The 14,989-nt window shown below is 39.4% G+C and overlaps 1 protein-coding gene across 1 annotated transcript in view; it reads right to left on the bottom strand.

Moving 5' to 3' along the window:
- Positions 1-14,989, bottom strand: part of DNAH5 (dynein axonemal heavy chain 5) — a 215,567-nt gene that overhangs the window by 152,477 nt on the left and 48,101 nt on the right. The window contains exons 18-25 of the mRNA XM_082725156.1: positions 10,747-10,912; positions 9,898-10,137; positions 8,530-8,720; positions 8,354-8,441; positions 6,811-6,944; positions 2,347-2,548; positions 1,570-1,805; positions 232-450 (exon numbers count right to left, since the gene is read on the bottom strand). Coding sequence (XP_082581282.1) covers positions 232-450; positions 1,570-1,805; positions 2,347-2,548; positions 6,811-6,944; positions 8,354-8,441; positions 8,530-8,720; positions 9,898-10,137; positions 10,747-10,912 — 1,476 coding nt within the window. The remainder of the gene's footprint in view (positions 1-231; positions 451-1,569; positions 1,806-2,346; positions 2,549-6,810; positions 6,945-8,353; positions 8,442-8,529; positions 8,721-9,897; positions 10,138-10,746; positions 10,913-14,989) is intronic.

Genomic DNA, 14,989 nt, shown 5'->3' with positions numbered 1-14,989 from the left:
GTGAATAGCATTTGTCTACACAAGTTTAGAAAGTTATCAGACAACCTCAGGAACAGACCAATGACACAACATGGACAGCACTTCTTAAATTCTCTTTTTGTAGATTGCTCTCATTAAAATAAAATTCCCACTCCTAGGGAATTTCATTAAACTTGACATAAATCTTTGAACATTTGGCATGCTCTGTTCGCTCTTCCCCAAAAACACAAACAGAAAAAGCTGGAGTTGTACCAAATCATAGTCCAGGTAGAACTGGTGACAGTCCTGGAGGAAGACCTCCACGGTGCTGATAAGTTCCTTCCGGAAACCAGGCTGCAGTGAGACTAATTCATTCTGAACTTCTCTGGCACGTGCCAGAAGCTTCTCCCAAGAATAACGCAGAGTATCAACTTTGTCCATCTCTTCCTTTGCTATCAGAAGCCCGTATTTGTTAAGCAGGGCATAGGATTCCTACACAAAAGAAGGAAAATTTAATTTCTGCCAGTCAGACGCACACACACACTCATTTATTGTCTCTTTGCCTAAAAAGCATAAAAACTGCCTGTCTTACTCACATATGATCTCCCTGATATGAGGAAGTGGTGATGCAACATGGGGGCTTAAGTGGGTAGGAGAAGAATCAATGAAACAAGATGGGATCAGAAGGGAAACAAACCATAAGTGACTCTTAATCTCACAAAACAAACTGAGGGTTGCTTGGGGGAGGGGGGTTGGGAGAAGGGGGGGTGGGTTATGGACATTGGGGAGGGTATGTGCTTTGGTGAGTGCTGTGAAGTGTGTTAACCTGGCGATTCACAGACCTGTACCCCTGGGGATAAAAATATATGTTTATAAAAAATAAAAAATTTTTTAAAAAACTGCCTGTCTTGCTCATTTTTTTAGTAATTTCATTACTAAATAATTTCATTACTAATAATTTCATTATTGGGCCTTTGCATATAAATAATAAAACTTTGGGTTTTCTCCTGATAATGTCTCATGTCAATTTAATTCTAAAATCATCTAGAACACCAAGAAGGGTAGAGGGTGAATTTTTCCTCCTCCACAGCTCCATCCAGGTCCTGTTAACCAGCTGGTATTCCTATCACAGCTGCTAGGAGTGCTGTCTGTGGAGATCATCGCTGCCTCTTTCCCTGCAAAATTGTTCTCCACTAAATGGGAGCCTCCTCAGAGGAAAATTATGGTCAATGATGAATTGACTTGTGGGTATAAAGGGCAGTCTTCCTTCCCTCGAGGTAGGACTGACTATGTGATATATCTCATGCTCTAGAGTACCCCATGGGATCAAGCAGAAATCAGTCTACAGCTAGTATCATACCCTCTCTTAGCTACCCCTTGTGCAGAAATCCCCATCCCAGGCTATACACTTAGGAAGCTTAGATGTCACATAAAGGACCAGAACTGACCCACAGAAGGTATCCTATAAAGTTAGATATCATCATTACCGAAACTGTTCTTCAGTTAGATATGTATCTATTTGTAAGTACAGTCCAGACCTAGACAATACTTCAGCTAATATCACTCAACATGTAAAGATAATTCCAAAATGAGCAAATGATTATCAGTTACCTCAATAGGTCCTACTTCAAAGTCAATGGAGATTTGCTGCTCCCTGATTTCTTTCAGTGCCGCCATAGTAATCCGAATATCATCTAGGTCTTTAATCTGACGATTCAGTTTCTTATTGAATTCTTCAACAAGTGTAAAAATGTTTTCCATCTCACTCCTGTATTTTTTGTTACAGTGACGGCCGATGAAAACCATCCAGGCCTTTGTCTCAGTAGTCAGAGTGAACTTCAAGTCAGCTGTAAAACCCAAATGTCCACAGATCAGTTTGAAAAATTTGAACCAGTAAGAAAAGACAGAGTGCTGTTGTTCACCAATAATAAATACCTTGCAATTTACCTTGTAGTACATAAGAGAATCAAACTGGAAAAAAAAAAAAGATTTTCCTACTCATTATGTATTCATTCATTTTATAAAGCTTGTCTTACAACAATTTGGAACATTATTTTGAAATGCTAAAGAAAAAACCATTGGAGATAAGCCTCAAATGTTTATCATTATTTATTAAAGGAAGGGTGAATTTTGATTCCAAATACAACATGCACACCCTCTTTCTCTGAATTAGCATTTACTTTCAAGGTCTAGTAGCAATGTGTTCAAAATAGTACAGAATATATAATTATGCAGAAGGGAATTAAAAACAAATCTACAAATTGGTCTTAAACTTAAAGCCCATAAAAGGAAAGTCAATCTTAATGATAGCTAGACTCTCTGGAATACTAATCTAGGTAAAGAGACAGAACAATACTGTTGAATTTTTATGAGAGAAAATGAACCAACCTGTGTACAGAGCAACAGCACCCACACAGATGCACTCTGGCTCAGCATTAATTTCCTGCTCTAGCTTTTGGAAATAGAGAATCTGAGACTCAAATTCAGAGAGCAAGGGGTTTTTCGTAATAAACATCATAACCATTTCTTCTTTCTCTTTTTGCCAAATATGATTGTAACGTTTAAAGCAATCCATAGATGTAATAACTTCCTAGAATACAAATAACAGATTTGTGTTGAGAGGAAAGATGTGGAAATGGATGTATACATGAATGTTGGTCAACTGCTGTTGGTTCCCACAGGTCTGTTACAATCCTTAATTAGTGAGCTGTGTGAGTAGTTAGAAATGCCACGGAACTGGAACTAGGTACATCATGGACACAGTAAATCAAGAGCAGCAATGACAAAACTATTAGCTTTCCTAGCCAAAAGGAGAGGGGGGTCATTTCTAGAAACTGGAAAAAAAAAAAAAGTCCCTAAAGACTCTTTTGGATGAGAGCCTCTTGATTGGAGCTGGCCTTCCGTTCAGAAACCACAGTTGGAAATCATGCCACACCAAGGGTGCTATGGGAAAAATCTGAGGTCTGAGGTCACTCTCTTCCCCTCCCTCTTCTCCACACTACCACCAGCATCAGCCCTCCCCCATGACTTTCTCATTGGTCAAATCTATTGGAAGCCTCAGTGGAAATCTATTAATCTGTTCCCCAAGGTCAGAGGGCAGAGATAAGGTCTGGAGAGGCAAACAGAATATATCCAGCATCAAACTCCACTGGAAGGTTGCATGGAATCACATAAAATGTATACACCCATTGGATTAGGACTGGCATCTGTACAATATTAAATCTTCCCATCCAGGAACATAGTATATATTTCCAAATATTCTAATTTTTTTAATTACTTGTTAACTGTTACAGGAATCTTAATAGAGACTTCACATACTCTTTATCATGTATGTTCCTAGGTATTTTTCAATGAAAAGATTATTGTAAACAGGAGCTTTTTCCACTATTTTTATAACTGACTATGGATGGCATATAAGTTTTAAAAATTCATTTTTTTAAAAGACTTTATTTATTTATTTGACAGAGGGAGAGATCACAAGTAGGCAGAGCAGCAGACAGAGAGAGGAAGGGAAGCAGGCTCCCCACTGAGCAGAGAGCCCGATATGGGGCTCCATCCCAGGACCCTGAGATCATGACCCGAGCTGAAGGCAGAGGCTTTAACCCACTGAGCCACCCAGGCGCTCCCCAAATTCATTTTTTAATAAACAGTCCTCTTTGCTATAAAGTGTGCCTCTGTGAGATGAACCGGCTCACTCACATTAGGTAACCAGAGAAGAGGCTGACGTAATGAAGAGGTCACATCAGATGCTATTTTTTCCCAGCATTTTGTTCTGTACCAGCTAAAGCAGCAGCCATGGAGGGGCACAATCTTGTGAGCCACGGTCCTTACACCACGCTTTCCTTTGGGGCCAATTTGGTCACCACTTCATTTCAACAACATCCTTTGCACAGTGCAACATGGTCTTTCTATATCGTTTCCTTGTTTCCGTAACAGCGTCTTTAACTTGTTCTCAGACCTACCCGTTCACCAAGTTTCCTTCACTTTCTGATAATGAAGTTCTTTACTTACTCTACCCTTATTAAATGGGTGGAAATTTTACTGTGATTGTCATAGTTTTGTAACTACAGTGATTAACAAAATTTCCGGGTTTCGGCGATCTGCCTCAAGCCTGTTTTTCTCATAATCCATGTTAAATTAAATGTGCAACCTTGCACAAGAGGATTTTCAGGAATACACTCATTGTATTACAGCAGAGATGCCTACAATTTCAATTAACAACTAACTTAACTCTCATTGAGCCTTTTTTTTTTTTTCAGATTAGCCTTGCAGATTTACATACCAGAAAATCATTATCTATAAATAATCATTGTTAATGTTTATACCTGTTGGGAATCAACTTTTCCTACTGACTTACAATTTCAGAGTTACATCTACATGAGAAAAAATTTTCTAAACTGAGATGGAATTAAAAATGCCATTACTGGGACACCTGGGTGGCTCCCTCAGTTAAGCATCTGCCTTCAGCTCAGGTCACAGTCCCAGAGCCCTGCATTCGAGCCCTGCATCAGGCTCCCTGCTCAGTAGAGGAGTCTCGAGTCTCCCTCTCTCTCTCCTGCTCCCCCTGCTTGTGCTCTCTCTCTCTCTGTCAAATAAATAAGTAAAATCTCTTTCTAAAAATGCCATTATTTGCAAAAAAACATGACATTATTGACAGCATTCTCAATGGCCCAATCACTTCGGCAAATTTTACCTGTAAGAAAACCAAGCAGCTTCACCCCACCATTCCCCTCAGGCCGCTAAAATGTCTCTCCCAGCTTCAGGTTTAACCGCTACGGAGATGTCTCACTCATGAAAACACACAAAGCTAAGCTGCCACTACTTGCCACCAAAGCAGTCCCCTGGCCCAGGCTGAGATGTTGGCGTTCATACCCAGGAAGAAGTGCCACAGCATGGGACTTCACAAGCATATGATGTCTTGGCGAATGAATTACAGATTATCAAAGATGCCTAAATATGGGTAGAAATTCCAGAACCCTGAGCTCTTTCAACATTCTCTAATCTTTATAATATTACGAATATACCCTAACTAAAGAAGTTTTGGACTCTCACTTATCTTTTCTCACAGTGTCACTCGTTATTAAATCAGTAGTTTTTAAAGTGGCAGTACCCACTCTATGTTAATAATACTGGAATTATAATAAAAACTTAATTTCAAAAGTTCTAAAAAAAATAAAAAATAAAATAAAGTGGAGGTCACCTGACGCTATAAGGAAGAATTGCCTGCACTGCATGTGTACAGCTGTTCTGCTGATTTTTCCTGCCAAGGTTATTTCGATGGTTCAGTCCTGCTCATCCTTTCAAGGCCGGCAGGGTTGTAAGTTGATGGCTAGCTTATGGATCTGCTGAAAGTAGGTCAGATTTACATTCTGATCCAATCAGCTGTGGCAAGAAGAAAAGGGCTGGGATCATGGGATTTTCCCTGGTTGAGGCAGAATCACCCAGAAGGGTCCTTGGCTGCAGGGGAATGGCCATGTCTGGTACGATGCTTACGTGTATATTTACTCTTCCGGAAGCAATTCATCCATCTTGTCAATCCAGAAAAAGTTCTTCAAGTTATTCTAAGTGCCTAAGATTTGCACTTCCTTCATATAATAGAAAAGTCAACGCAACAGAAATAACACAAAGATAACCATTTTGTTGCCAGCAGTATGCTAATTTCGACTGCTATGACTTACCCTGCTATTTTCATAATCACGGATGTTTATATTCAGTGACAGTAATGAGCTTCATTATTGATTTATCTTATTGTATTTCCCATGATTACTGCAACATTCAAAAATATATCTGAATGTTTCTTATCATCATAGACTACTTACCTTTATCATTTCTGTGGAGCTTGACAAAGTAAGAGCTAGATAAATATTTGTTAAATTGAATTATGTGAACACTGTCCCTAGGGCAAAATTAAATATAGGATCAACGATATATTAAGAAGAGAAAATTGAAAATGCATACATGTAAATGTGTCCCTCAGGAACACATTGAAATTAAACTTAATAATACTTCTTCACATGGTTACAGCAATGGCAGCTTTTCAAAATGTTTCCAAACAAACGAAGCTCATTCTCTCTGAACTGACTAACAGAAAAGATGTATTTGCTGAGGGACAACCATCCCCTCAATACTGAGAGTCATTTTTAAAGAGTCAACAGGTCTTGGGGGGTAACGTGAATATAGACTGTTTTGAAGTAGAAATTGACTTCAGGGTTTTGAACCCTTCTAACAAGAACTGATTCGCCTGAATAAAAACAGGGCATCTGGGAGAAGAGCAGAATGGAGGAAAAGTTAACCTGAATTTACACCCCTGTTGAGTATAAGTTGGTACCAACAACACTACTATTTGCTCTGTCCTCTGTATTATCTTATTTCCACGTGGCAACACACATAAATTTTCAGCTGATGGTTTATGAGATTTACCTGACTATAAACATCTGAAAAACTGACTATAAATCTTACTAGGTTTCAAAAGATACTAGTCGCTACTGGTATCACCGATTCTCTGAAAGTGAATCGCAACACCAGTTCGCTTTGAAACATACCAAATTGTTTAACAATTAGGTCTATGTGTACTAAATCAGTGAACACATGGGTTTACAGCATTAGACAGAACACAGTGTGAAATGTAGGAATAATCGCTCTTTTTCAGTTTGCAATCTACGAAGAAAAATCTTAAGTTAAAACGAACATTTGCTGACCACATCCCAGGTTCGGTAGCTTCCCCCCACTGCCAGCCCTGAAGGCACAGTGGTTAATCCCCAGGCTGTGTGTAGGACAAGCTTGTGACCTTTGACTGCACACAGGCACACACTGTAAAGCACAGGGCTCTGACGACAAGCCCTCTTGACATACCTTTTTGGTGGAGTTGATGATTGTGCTCAGCACGGAGACTAATTTCACAATCTCTTTGTTGTCGGACACATTCTTATAATAGTTCCTGGTTTGTACAGGAATGGGTAAGTTTACAGAGGCTACCTCAAAGGTATCTAAAAGCAAAAAAAAAAGCAAAAGAGAGAGAGAGAGAGAAAGAGAAAAGTTTATCTCAACAGCAAAGAGAATATGCTTTAAAACACTGAGGGGATTTCTGAAAGGAAGACACTTCTGTAAAGGAAGGACCTCTGACAGCCTCCTTCCTTGCAAAAGCAACTGAAAATGGGGAACATTTGTCAATATCAGTTTTTTCAGAACTCTGGACATTTCTATCAGCTTTTATAAAATGTTCAGAGAACGAATGAAAACCCGTTCTAAAGAATTAAAGGAGAGTGTGAGAATTGCGTCTCACAAAATAGAGAATACTGATAATGAAACAGAAAAACAAGAGTCAACTGCAAATTCTGAGGTGGAGAACATAAATGGAATTCTCGAGAGGACCTCAACAGATTTGTCACTGGAAAAAAAAATTAGTAACCTTGAAGATAATTTAAGATAGAAGATGAAGTTATTGATTTGAGGTATTTCTTCTTTTGTCAATTTCCCGCTAAGTGCTGCTTTAACTGCAATTCATAAATTTTGACAATTTCTCTTTTTAACTCTCTTTTGTCATGACAAAATTATATATACAGCTTCTCATTAAACATTTTTTCTTTGCAATCTCAGATATAACTCATGACTGAGCATAGTTTGAGCTTAGAAAATTCTGAATTTTAAACTATTCTAGGACATAAAGCTATGTTTCCAAATAACATAAAAATTGAAATGGACACAATAACATGTGCTTTTTTTGGGTTAAGTAATTCCGTAAGTTGTGGGCAAAGTTGCTTTGAGCTATTTTTATCCTCCTCAGTAACAGACAATTTTAAAGAGAAACCTGCTTCAGTTTCTTCTCATGGTCCGTTGATTTATCACACAGGGAGATAAAGAAAAATTGAAAATTACATGGGGTCTGCCTTTTGCAGAGTTGCCTTAGAGTTTGCAGGACTAAGGGCAACATTTAATGTCATTAGCGACTTGGATAGCATATGTTCTCTAATTTTACAGACTACAAATGAAAACCATGAGATATACAGCAAAAATCACAACATGTCAGCACAACAGGACACATAATGGGTTAAGATACAAAATGTGTCTTAAATCTCAGAAAATATTCATTGTGAGGATGGCAAGTTTCTCTTTAAACTGTAAGACTGAAGTCCTTCTTATGCCCCTGTTCCTAGCATTACATTGGACCAGAAATCAGTGAGGCAGCCACATTTGGGACACACACACTAAAGAAACACAATTTATCATGGAGTCATTAAAACACATGGATTTTTATATTACATTAACTTAAAGTAGGCTCGTAAATTAATATTCCAATCAACACTGAGTTACGAATTGCATGGAGGGAAAAATCCATTTGAGCTCCTTCAACATTGCTTTTCAATGAATGGTTCAAAAGACCCAAAGGAACATTCACCTTGAGGTCCGTTTTCTCCCATTTCAACATCAGAATCACTGTCTTCATTATTCTGCAAAGCAGCCATTTTTCTCTCCTGCATCTTTTTCTACAAAGTAAAAGGATATTTTTCAGCTCGGTCCCATCGATAAAAGCGGCACCTTCCATATGCAACGATGCCTTCACCCCACACCCACCTTGGACAGCAGCTCGCTGCTCCACTGTCTAACCCCCTTGGTGACACTGACGATGCAGTCCACGGCTTTATTCAGTGTCTGCTGTATGTCCTCCAGGGCAGGGACCATGGCGATGTTGGGAATGGCCAGAGTGATGCCTGCCCGGAAAATGGGCCGGCTGTTCTGCTTCAGCCTAGATGCACTCTTACTGTCTGGGTTAACACAAAAGAGGGAAGGCTTACAACTTTTTTTATTTAAAGTGGGGTTTATTTCCTTTTAAGCCAGGAAAATTAAAGCACCTGGAACAACACATAGGACATACATTATCAGACAAATATTTGGGGGATGAATGAAAGCTACGGAAGAACTCATTTTGTTCAATGTAACGCAGTTCAGTGGAACTCGACAGAGTTTCTGCTGATCTAAAACACCTCAAATGAGGCTGTCCACACACCAGCCTCCCAACGAATTAGTTACATGTGGAGCAAGGAAGCAAGGCATGAAGAACAACAAGAGTTGTCAGAAGAAGTCAACCTCAGAACAAAAAACCAGTTTGGAATTTCACATAAAACATATGCCTTTTCTACCGCAGTGTGTATAACCCAATCTGGGAGCAGTTAAAGAGTGAAGATGAAATAAAGTGTAACTCACCATCTATTTCCAAGGGCTTTTCAAGTTGCATATAGGTATAACTATTGGTATAGGAATAAATACATAAATGTGTGTGTGTGTGTCTGTCTGTCTGTCCACATGCATGCATGTGCATGTAACTTTATATAGTTGAAAATACCTTCAATATATGAAGTTGGGGAAGATGTGTGATTTAATATTCAGCACATCAACCAATATATCCCTTTGTTAGATAAAAGCACTATCTTCTGTTCCATGCTACCAATCAAAAATCTCTTCAATGTATCCACTTTTATTCTACTTTTAATTAAATATTAGGGACACTTCCCCTTAAATGCTAATATTCAAAACAAATAGGGTTTATTATCCTATCATTTTGCAATTTGAATAATGTATTTTCATTTTTAATTGAAAATTTAATTTCAGAATGTCTCTAGATTTGATGGATTTATGTGGCTCATCTGGGAGACGCAACACCCATTTCTGAATTTTGCTGTCGAGAAAATGATTGTATTAAGAAGGAACAAACCAGCTGGAAAGTACTAAATTGACACAAAAGTAGTAAAGAAATGTTCTGCTTTGGAGAGTACGGATTAATAAGATCTACTTCACAGAAGTGTTGGGATAATCAAAGTTCTTACAAGGAGGCTCTCAATAAATGATGGATTTTTAAAATTATTTTAAAATAACAGGAACACACACACACACACACAAGCAGCAACCTGGGCTGCCAGTAGACAAACTGTGCTTAAGTATTACCCCGGAAGTTTGTCATGTTGGAGGAATGAATACGCCTGCGGATGGCCTCTAGTGTGTTCCTTGTAACTTTCAGAAGCGCATCCATGTTCTGGTGGTTGAAATGGGAAAGCAGCCCACAGGCTTCCTCCTCTAACATCTCAGTCTCCTTCTTCTTTCTCAGGATTGTCGCCAAAGGCAGGAGGCCTGCCGGGGCCTTGCAGGATGGTGTCGAGGTGTCTGACTTTCCTTCTTCTCTCTTTGCTATTAGGAGATGAGAAGATTGAGAGAGATGGAGAAAGAAAGAACCACCTACTGTAATTAAAGATGAGAAAACTGAGATAATTATACGCAAGTTGAATAATACTTAAATGTCAGTTTTCCTAGAAGGTGAATCCATCAAAGAACAGGAAGAAGAAACTGGGGCCTCTCCTACTCAGTGTGCGGAAACAGGAGGAGAGACAGGAGTTATGGCTGTAAAGACAAGGCCAGACCACAGGGCCCTGGGTTCTAATGCTCTCTCTCCCCCACCAGTAGCCATAAAGCCTTGGGAGAATCACTTTCCTTCCTGCCTCTCAGTGTCTTCATCTGTTCTACAGAAGCTCTGCTTTAGTACAGGTAGAGGTTCTCCGATGGGGATTCCAACCCATCAAGCATCCTACTCTATCAATAAGGTACATGTGTGTAGTTTAACCAAAAATAATGGGGTGAATGACAATATGCCCAGAATCATAATTTCAGATTTATAAATATCCTTATAAAATGAGGAGAGTATTTACAGAAGGGTGAATTTAATCACCACATAGAAAGTGAAATTTTAGTTTTCAGTAACGTCCTAGAAAAATAAGACCCTTCCATGACCCCATCTCTTACCTGAACTTTCATTTTTTGAGCCAGCACCATTCATATTAGACACTATGTCACTTTCTTCTGTGGATAGAACTTCTACATCCAGCAACATATTTATTAGCTCATTCACTGCTTCCTCCACTAATGAGCTTTTAAAATTTAGTATCTGAGCGCCCTTTACACAAAGGTCCTATCAAAAAAAAAAGAACATGGTGTCATATCTGTCTAGCTCTTGAGACTACAGCAGTAACAATAGTAATGTCATAGATTCAGCTTCTAGATGGGATTTTGGCCTCCAACGATGCTTGGCCACACCCCTCACATGAACCTGGGCCAGGCATCCCATAAAGGAACACATCAAAGATAGGGATTCTACTGCACAGCACAGACAGACCAAAATGACACTTACTTCTCCAACAGTGGGGAAAATACCTCTGAAAGTTTATCAGCAGCCTCTCTTTCCATGAAGTATCCTTTATTTCACATCAGTCTGCTCTAGCCAGCCTTCCTTCTCTCCTCACCTTTGGCAACAAGCCACAGTCAGCCCCTAATTAATTTCAGATTCCTCTCCCCTCCCGGGAGAGTCCTTTTTTTTTTTTTCAAGAATGATATTTAACAAATATAAACTAATATGACTGGGACACTGGAATCAATTCTGTACAGACAGATAGACATATAAATAATGGATGGACGGACGGACGGATGGATGGAGATAGAGACAGATGATACAGACAGTCAGCAATTTACCACCTGGCTGGACAATAAGCCCTTGCGAGAATAGATTCTGTTCGTTGGTCACAGCCCCCAGTTCCTTTCCAAGCCCCACCATCACTCATCTTGAGACTCTTCTAATGTGCTCATGGACCATCTACTCCAAACGTCAGCTTCATGGCTCATTTACCTCCTCATCACCAATGACTTTCACCTCTACTTTACTGCTGCAGGGCACATGGCGTTTTGATACCATTGACATAGGAACATTCTGATGTGTCCTGAAACAAACTATTAAACTTCTTTATCATCGAATAAAATATAAAACAAGTTGGGAACGTCACTCCCAACTCAGAACTTCACCCAACTACCAAACTCCATCCCTAGCTTTGAGATCATCAGGAAAAAAAGGTGGGTTGGAGACTGGATAAGAGATGGGATAGAGTTAGCACCATCCAATAATAAGTCTATACTTACAAAATTCCTGGGTTCAAATCCTAGCTCTGCATGATTTGGGAAATCCTTGGTTCCCAATCTGAAAAGTGGTGACTATGGTAGAACCTACCTAAGTTGTTGGGAATATTCCATAAGATAATGTACATAAAATACTAGAACAGAGACTGGTAAGTACTCAGAAAGTATTTGTTTTGTCAGCAAATCATACATAATCACAAGACCTACATTTGCCCAGGCTTGTTCATCTCGTGCCACAGAAACCAGTTCCTTGTCCTCTGACAGGTCACTCTATGTGTTTTAAAATCTGTATCATAAATCCCTCACTCTACACACTGTTTCCTAATGACTTGGTTTCTCAGTTCAACCATTCTTTTGCAAATACCCTTACTTCTATCACTCCCTCAGCCTTCCACTGCCCCACTCAGGAGAAGCCCAAACCACATGAACCAGGTAATCAACCCTCTCCACCTGCATACGCAAGTCAAGGCAATGCAGGTATTGTACTGGGGATTCGTGATCCCCAAATTCAGTCAGGCCCCCAAAACTACCCCAGAATGATTCTACATGACTATAGTCATGTTCCTCTACTGGCCCCCATATCAGCTGTATCCTCAAATCCTTGTATCCTCAAATCTTTACACCATCCTCTCCCACATACTCAGCTAATAGCCTTGATTTCTACAGCACAAAGCAAATGACACAGGGACTCACCCAACTCCCTGACCCCATGCCCTCACCCTGAAGACAAACTGGCTTCTATCATTAATCCCTTTTCAGTGAATACAGTATTTCCCCTTCTCCCTAAGAATTATCACATAACCTGAGTTCTAAATCATGGACTCCTCTGCTTCCCCAGATGCCATGCTTACTAACCATTCCTTTTCTCCTTCCCCCTTCCCCTCAGCATAAGAACATAAGAGATGAACTTCAATGCAACATCTCTCTCTTCCTCCAACTATCATAACAAGTTTCTGCCTCAGGGCCTTTGCACTTACTGCTCCCTTTGCCTGGAATTCTCTTCCCCAAAGATATTCACATGGCTTGCTCCTTCACTTCCTCTGCTCAAATGTAATCACAGAAGTCAGCCCTGTCCATCAACATAAATCACAACTCTCTGTCAGCTATGCCTTTTCATCACTACCCTCTTAATTTTTCTCCATTGAGCTTATTACCACCTAACTTATTGCTGGGTTTTTGCCATTTTTGTTTATTTGCTCTTCTGTATCCTGCACTTGAAAAGGGCTCCATGAAAGCAGGAATTTCATCTGTTTTGTTCACAGCTGTATCCCCAAGCAGTGGTTTGCATAGAAGCACCATAAAAATTGTTGAAGAATAAATGAATTATAAAAAGTAAACAAATTCAAGAGAAAGCAGTCACTTAATCGGTAATCACTGATTTTGGTAATCAAAATGCAAATTAAAATTAGGTTCTATGATTTTGTTACTTAAACTAAAATTAATAAATTAGAATTTCTGATTATTTATTACAATAAATTTACTATAGTTTATTTATAACAAATTTGTTGTTTTATTATATACCTCATTATAAAATCTTTATTACAATTTATTACAATTACAATAAAACAGTATCTGTTGGAAGATAGTGAAATTGGTACTATCATATTGCTGAGGGCATTGTAAGTTGATGTTATCCTTTTGAAAAGCAATTTGGCTACAAATATTAAGAAGCTATTAAATGAACACACATTCTTTGATGCAATAATTTTACTTTGAAGGAAGAAATACTCCCAGAGGAGAAAAACATGGTACATATAAATATATTCATTATAGCTCTTGGCAAAAACAGCAAAACTTTGGAAACCATCCAAATGTCCAGCAATGAGGAACCAGTCAGTAAATTAAGGTACATAAGCCCAATAGAATATTCTGAAGGCATCATTGAAAAGGTTGACTACGAAAGCCACATAGCAACATGAAAAATATTTCTTGAAAAGATGTTAAGTGGGAGAGAAAAACACTGTTTGCAACTTTATTAAGAGGCATATAAATAGGCAATACACCAAAATCATAACAGTGGCGGTCTAACTGATAAAAATCCTACTTCTTTCCATTTTTAAAAATATTCTAAAACTTGGGCTTACATTGAAAAGGAACATTTTTATAAAATAATACTAAGAATAGGGGTAATATTAAAACCATGGACCCCAGTTTGCCCAGAGGGCAAGATCACGACAGGGGAGGTGGGGATTTGGGGGTCTGGACAGAGTTTGTAAATCTCAATAAAGGAGGAAATGGGAATTTCTAAAATGTAGACATTACATTTGGATTATCTAACAGTAATTTAATGTAAACTGAAGATGACTGCATATCCAGAAAAGGGTTACCAGGACAGGCCTGAGTCTGGAACGCTGCATGGCAGGTTGGTCTCTGGCTGGTGTCAGGGCCTGGACGTCATGAAGGTTCCCACTCTGCCTTACCCAGCTGTGCAAACAGTGCGGCTACTCCTGCCAACCTGTTTTCCTTCTGGGTATCTGGAATTTGGGTCCATCCTAGGCAGAGGGCGCCTCTGTGGCCAGACACCTTTGGAAACTCCAGGCACTGAGTTTCTCAGGAGCTTCCCTGTGCAGAAATGTGGCAAACACGTTGCTGCATTTTTGTTGCTGGGGCGAGAGTAAACTCTCTGTGGCCTCTCGTGATAGCGAGACAGTATAAGGAAGCTTACACAAGCAAGCAGTCCTCCAAACCCCCGCCTTTTTCCCCTTAGGGTCTCCCTATCTTTACCACATCCCCGTAGTAAATCTCAATCCTCGGTGCAACTAAAGGCTGAGTTCCAGGAGTCTTTCTTATAAATCGTATGTCTTAAATGTTACCTTAAAGATTATCTTAAAGATTAATCTAAGATTAAATGTTATCTTAGGGCGCCTGGGTGGCTCAGTGGGTTAAAGCCTCTGCCTTCACTTGGGTCATGATCCCAGGGTCCTGGGATCAAGCCCCGCATCGGGCTCTCTGCTCAGCGGGCAGCCTGCTTCCCCCTCTCTCTCTGCCTGCCTCTCTGCCTACTTGTGATCTCTGTCTGTCCAATAAATAAATAAAATCTTAAAAAAAATGTTATCTTAAGTCTTAATCTACCATTCTCATA

Source organism: Mustela nivalis (assembly GCF_964662115.1).
Source record: "Mustela nivalis genome assembly, chromosome: 3".
NCBI lineage: Eukaryota > Metazoa > Chordata > Mammalia > Carnivora > Mustelidae > Mustela > Mustela nivalis.
The sequence above is the reverse complement of the archived record's forward strand: the minus strand, read 5'-3'. Positions and strand labels throughout refer to the sequence as shown.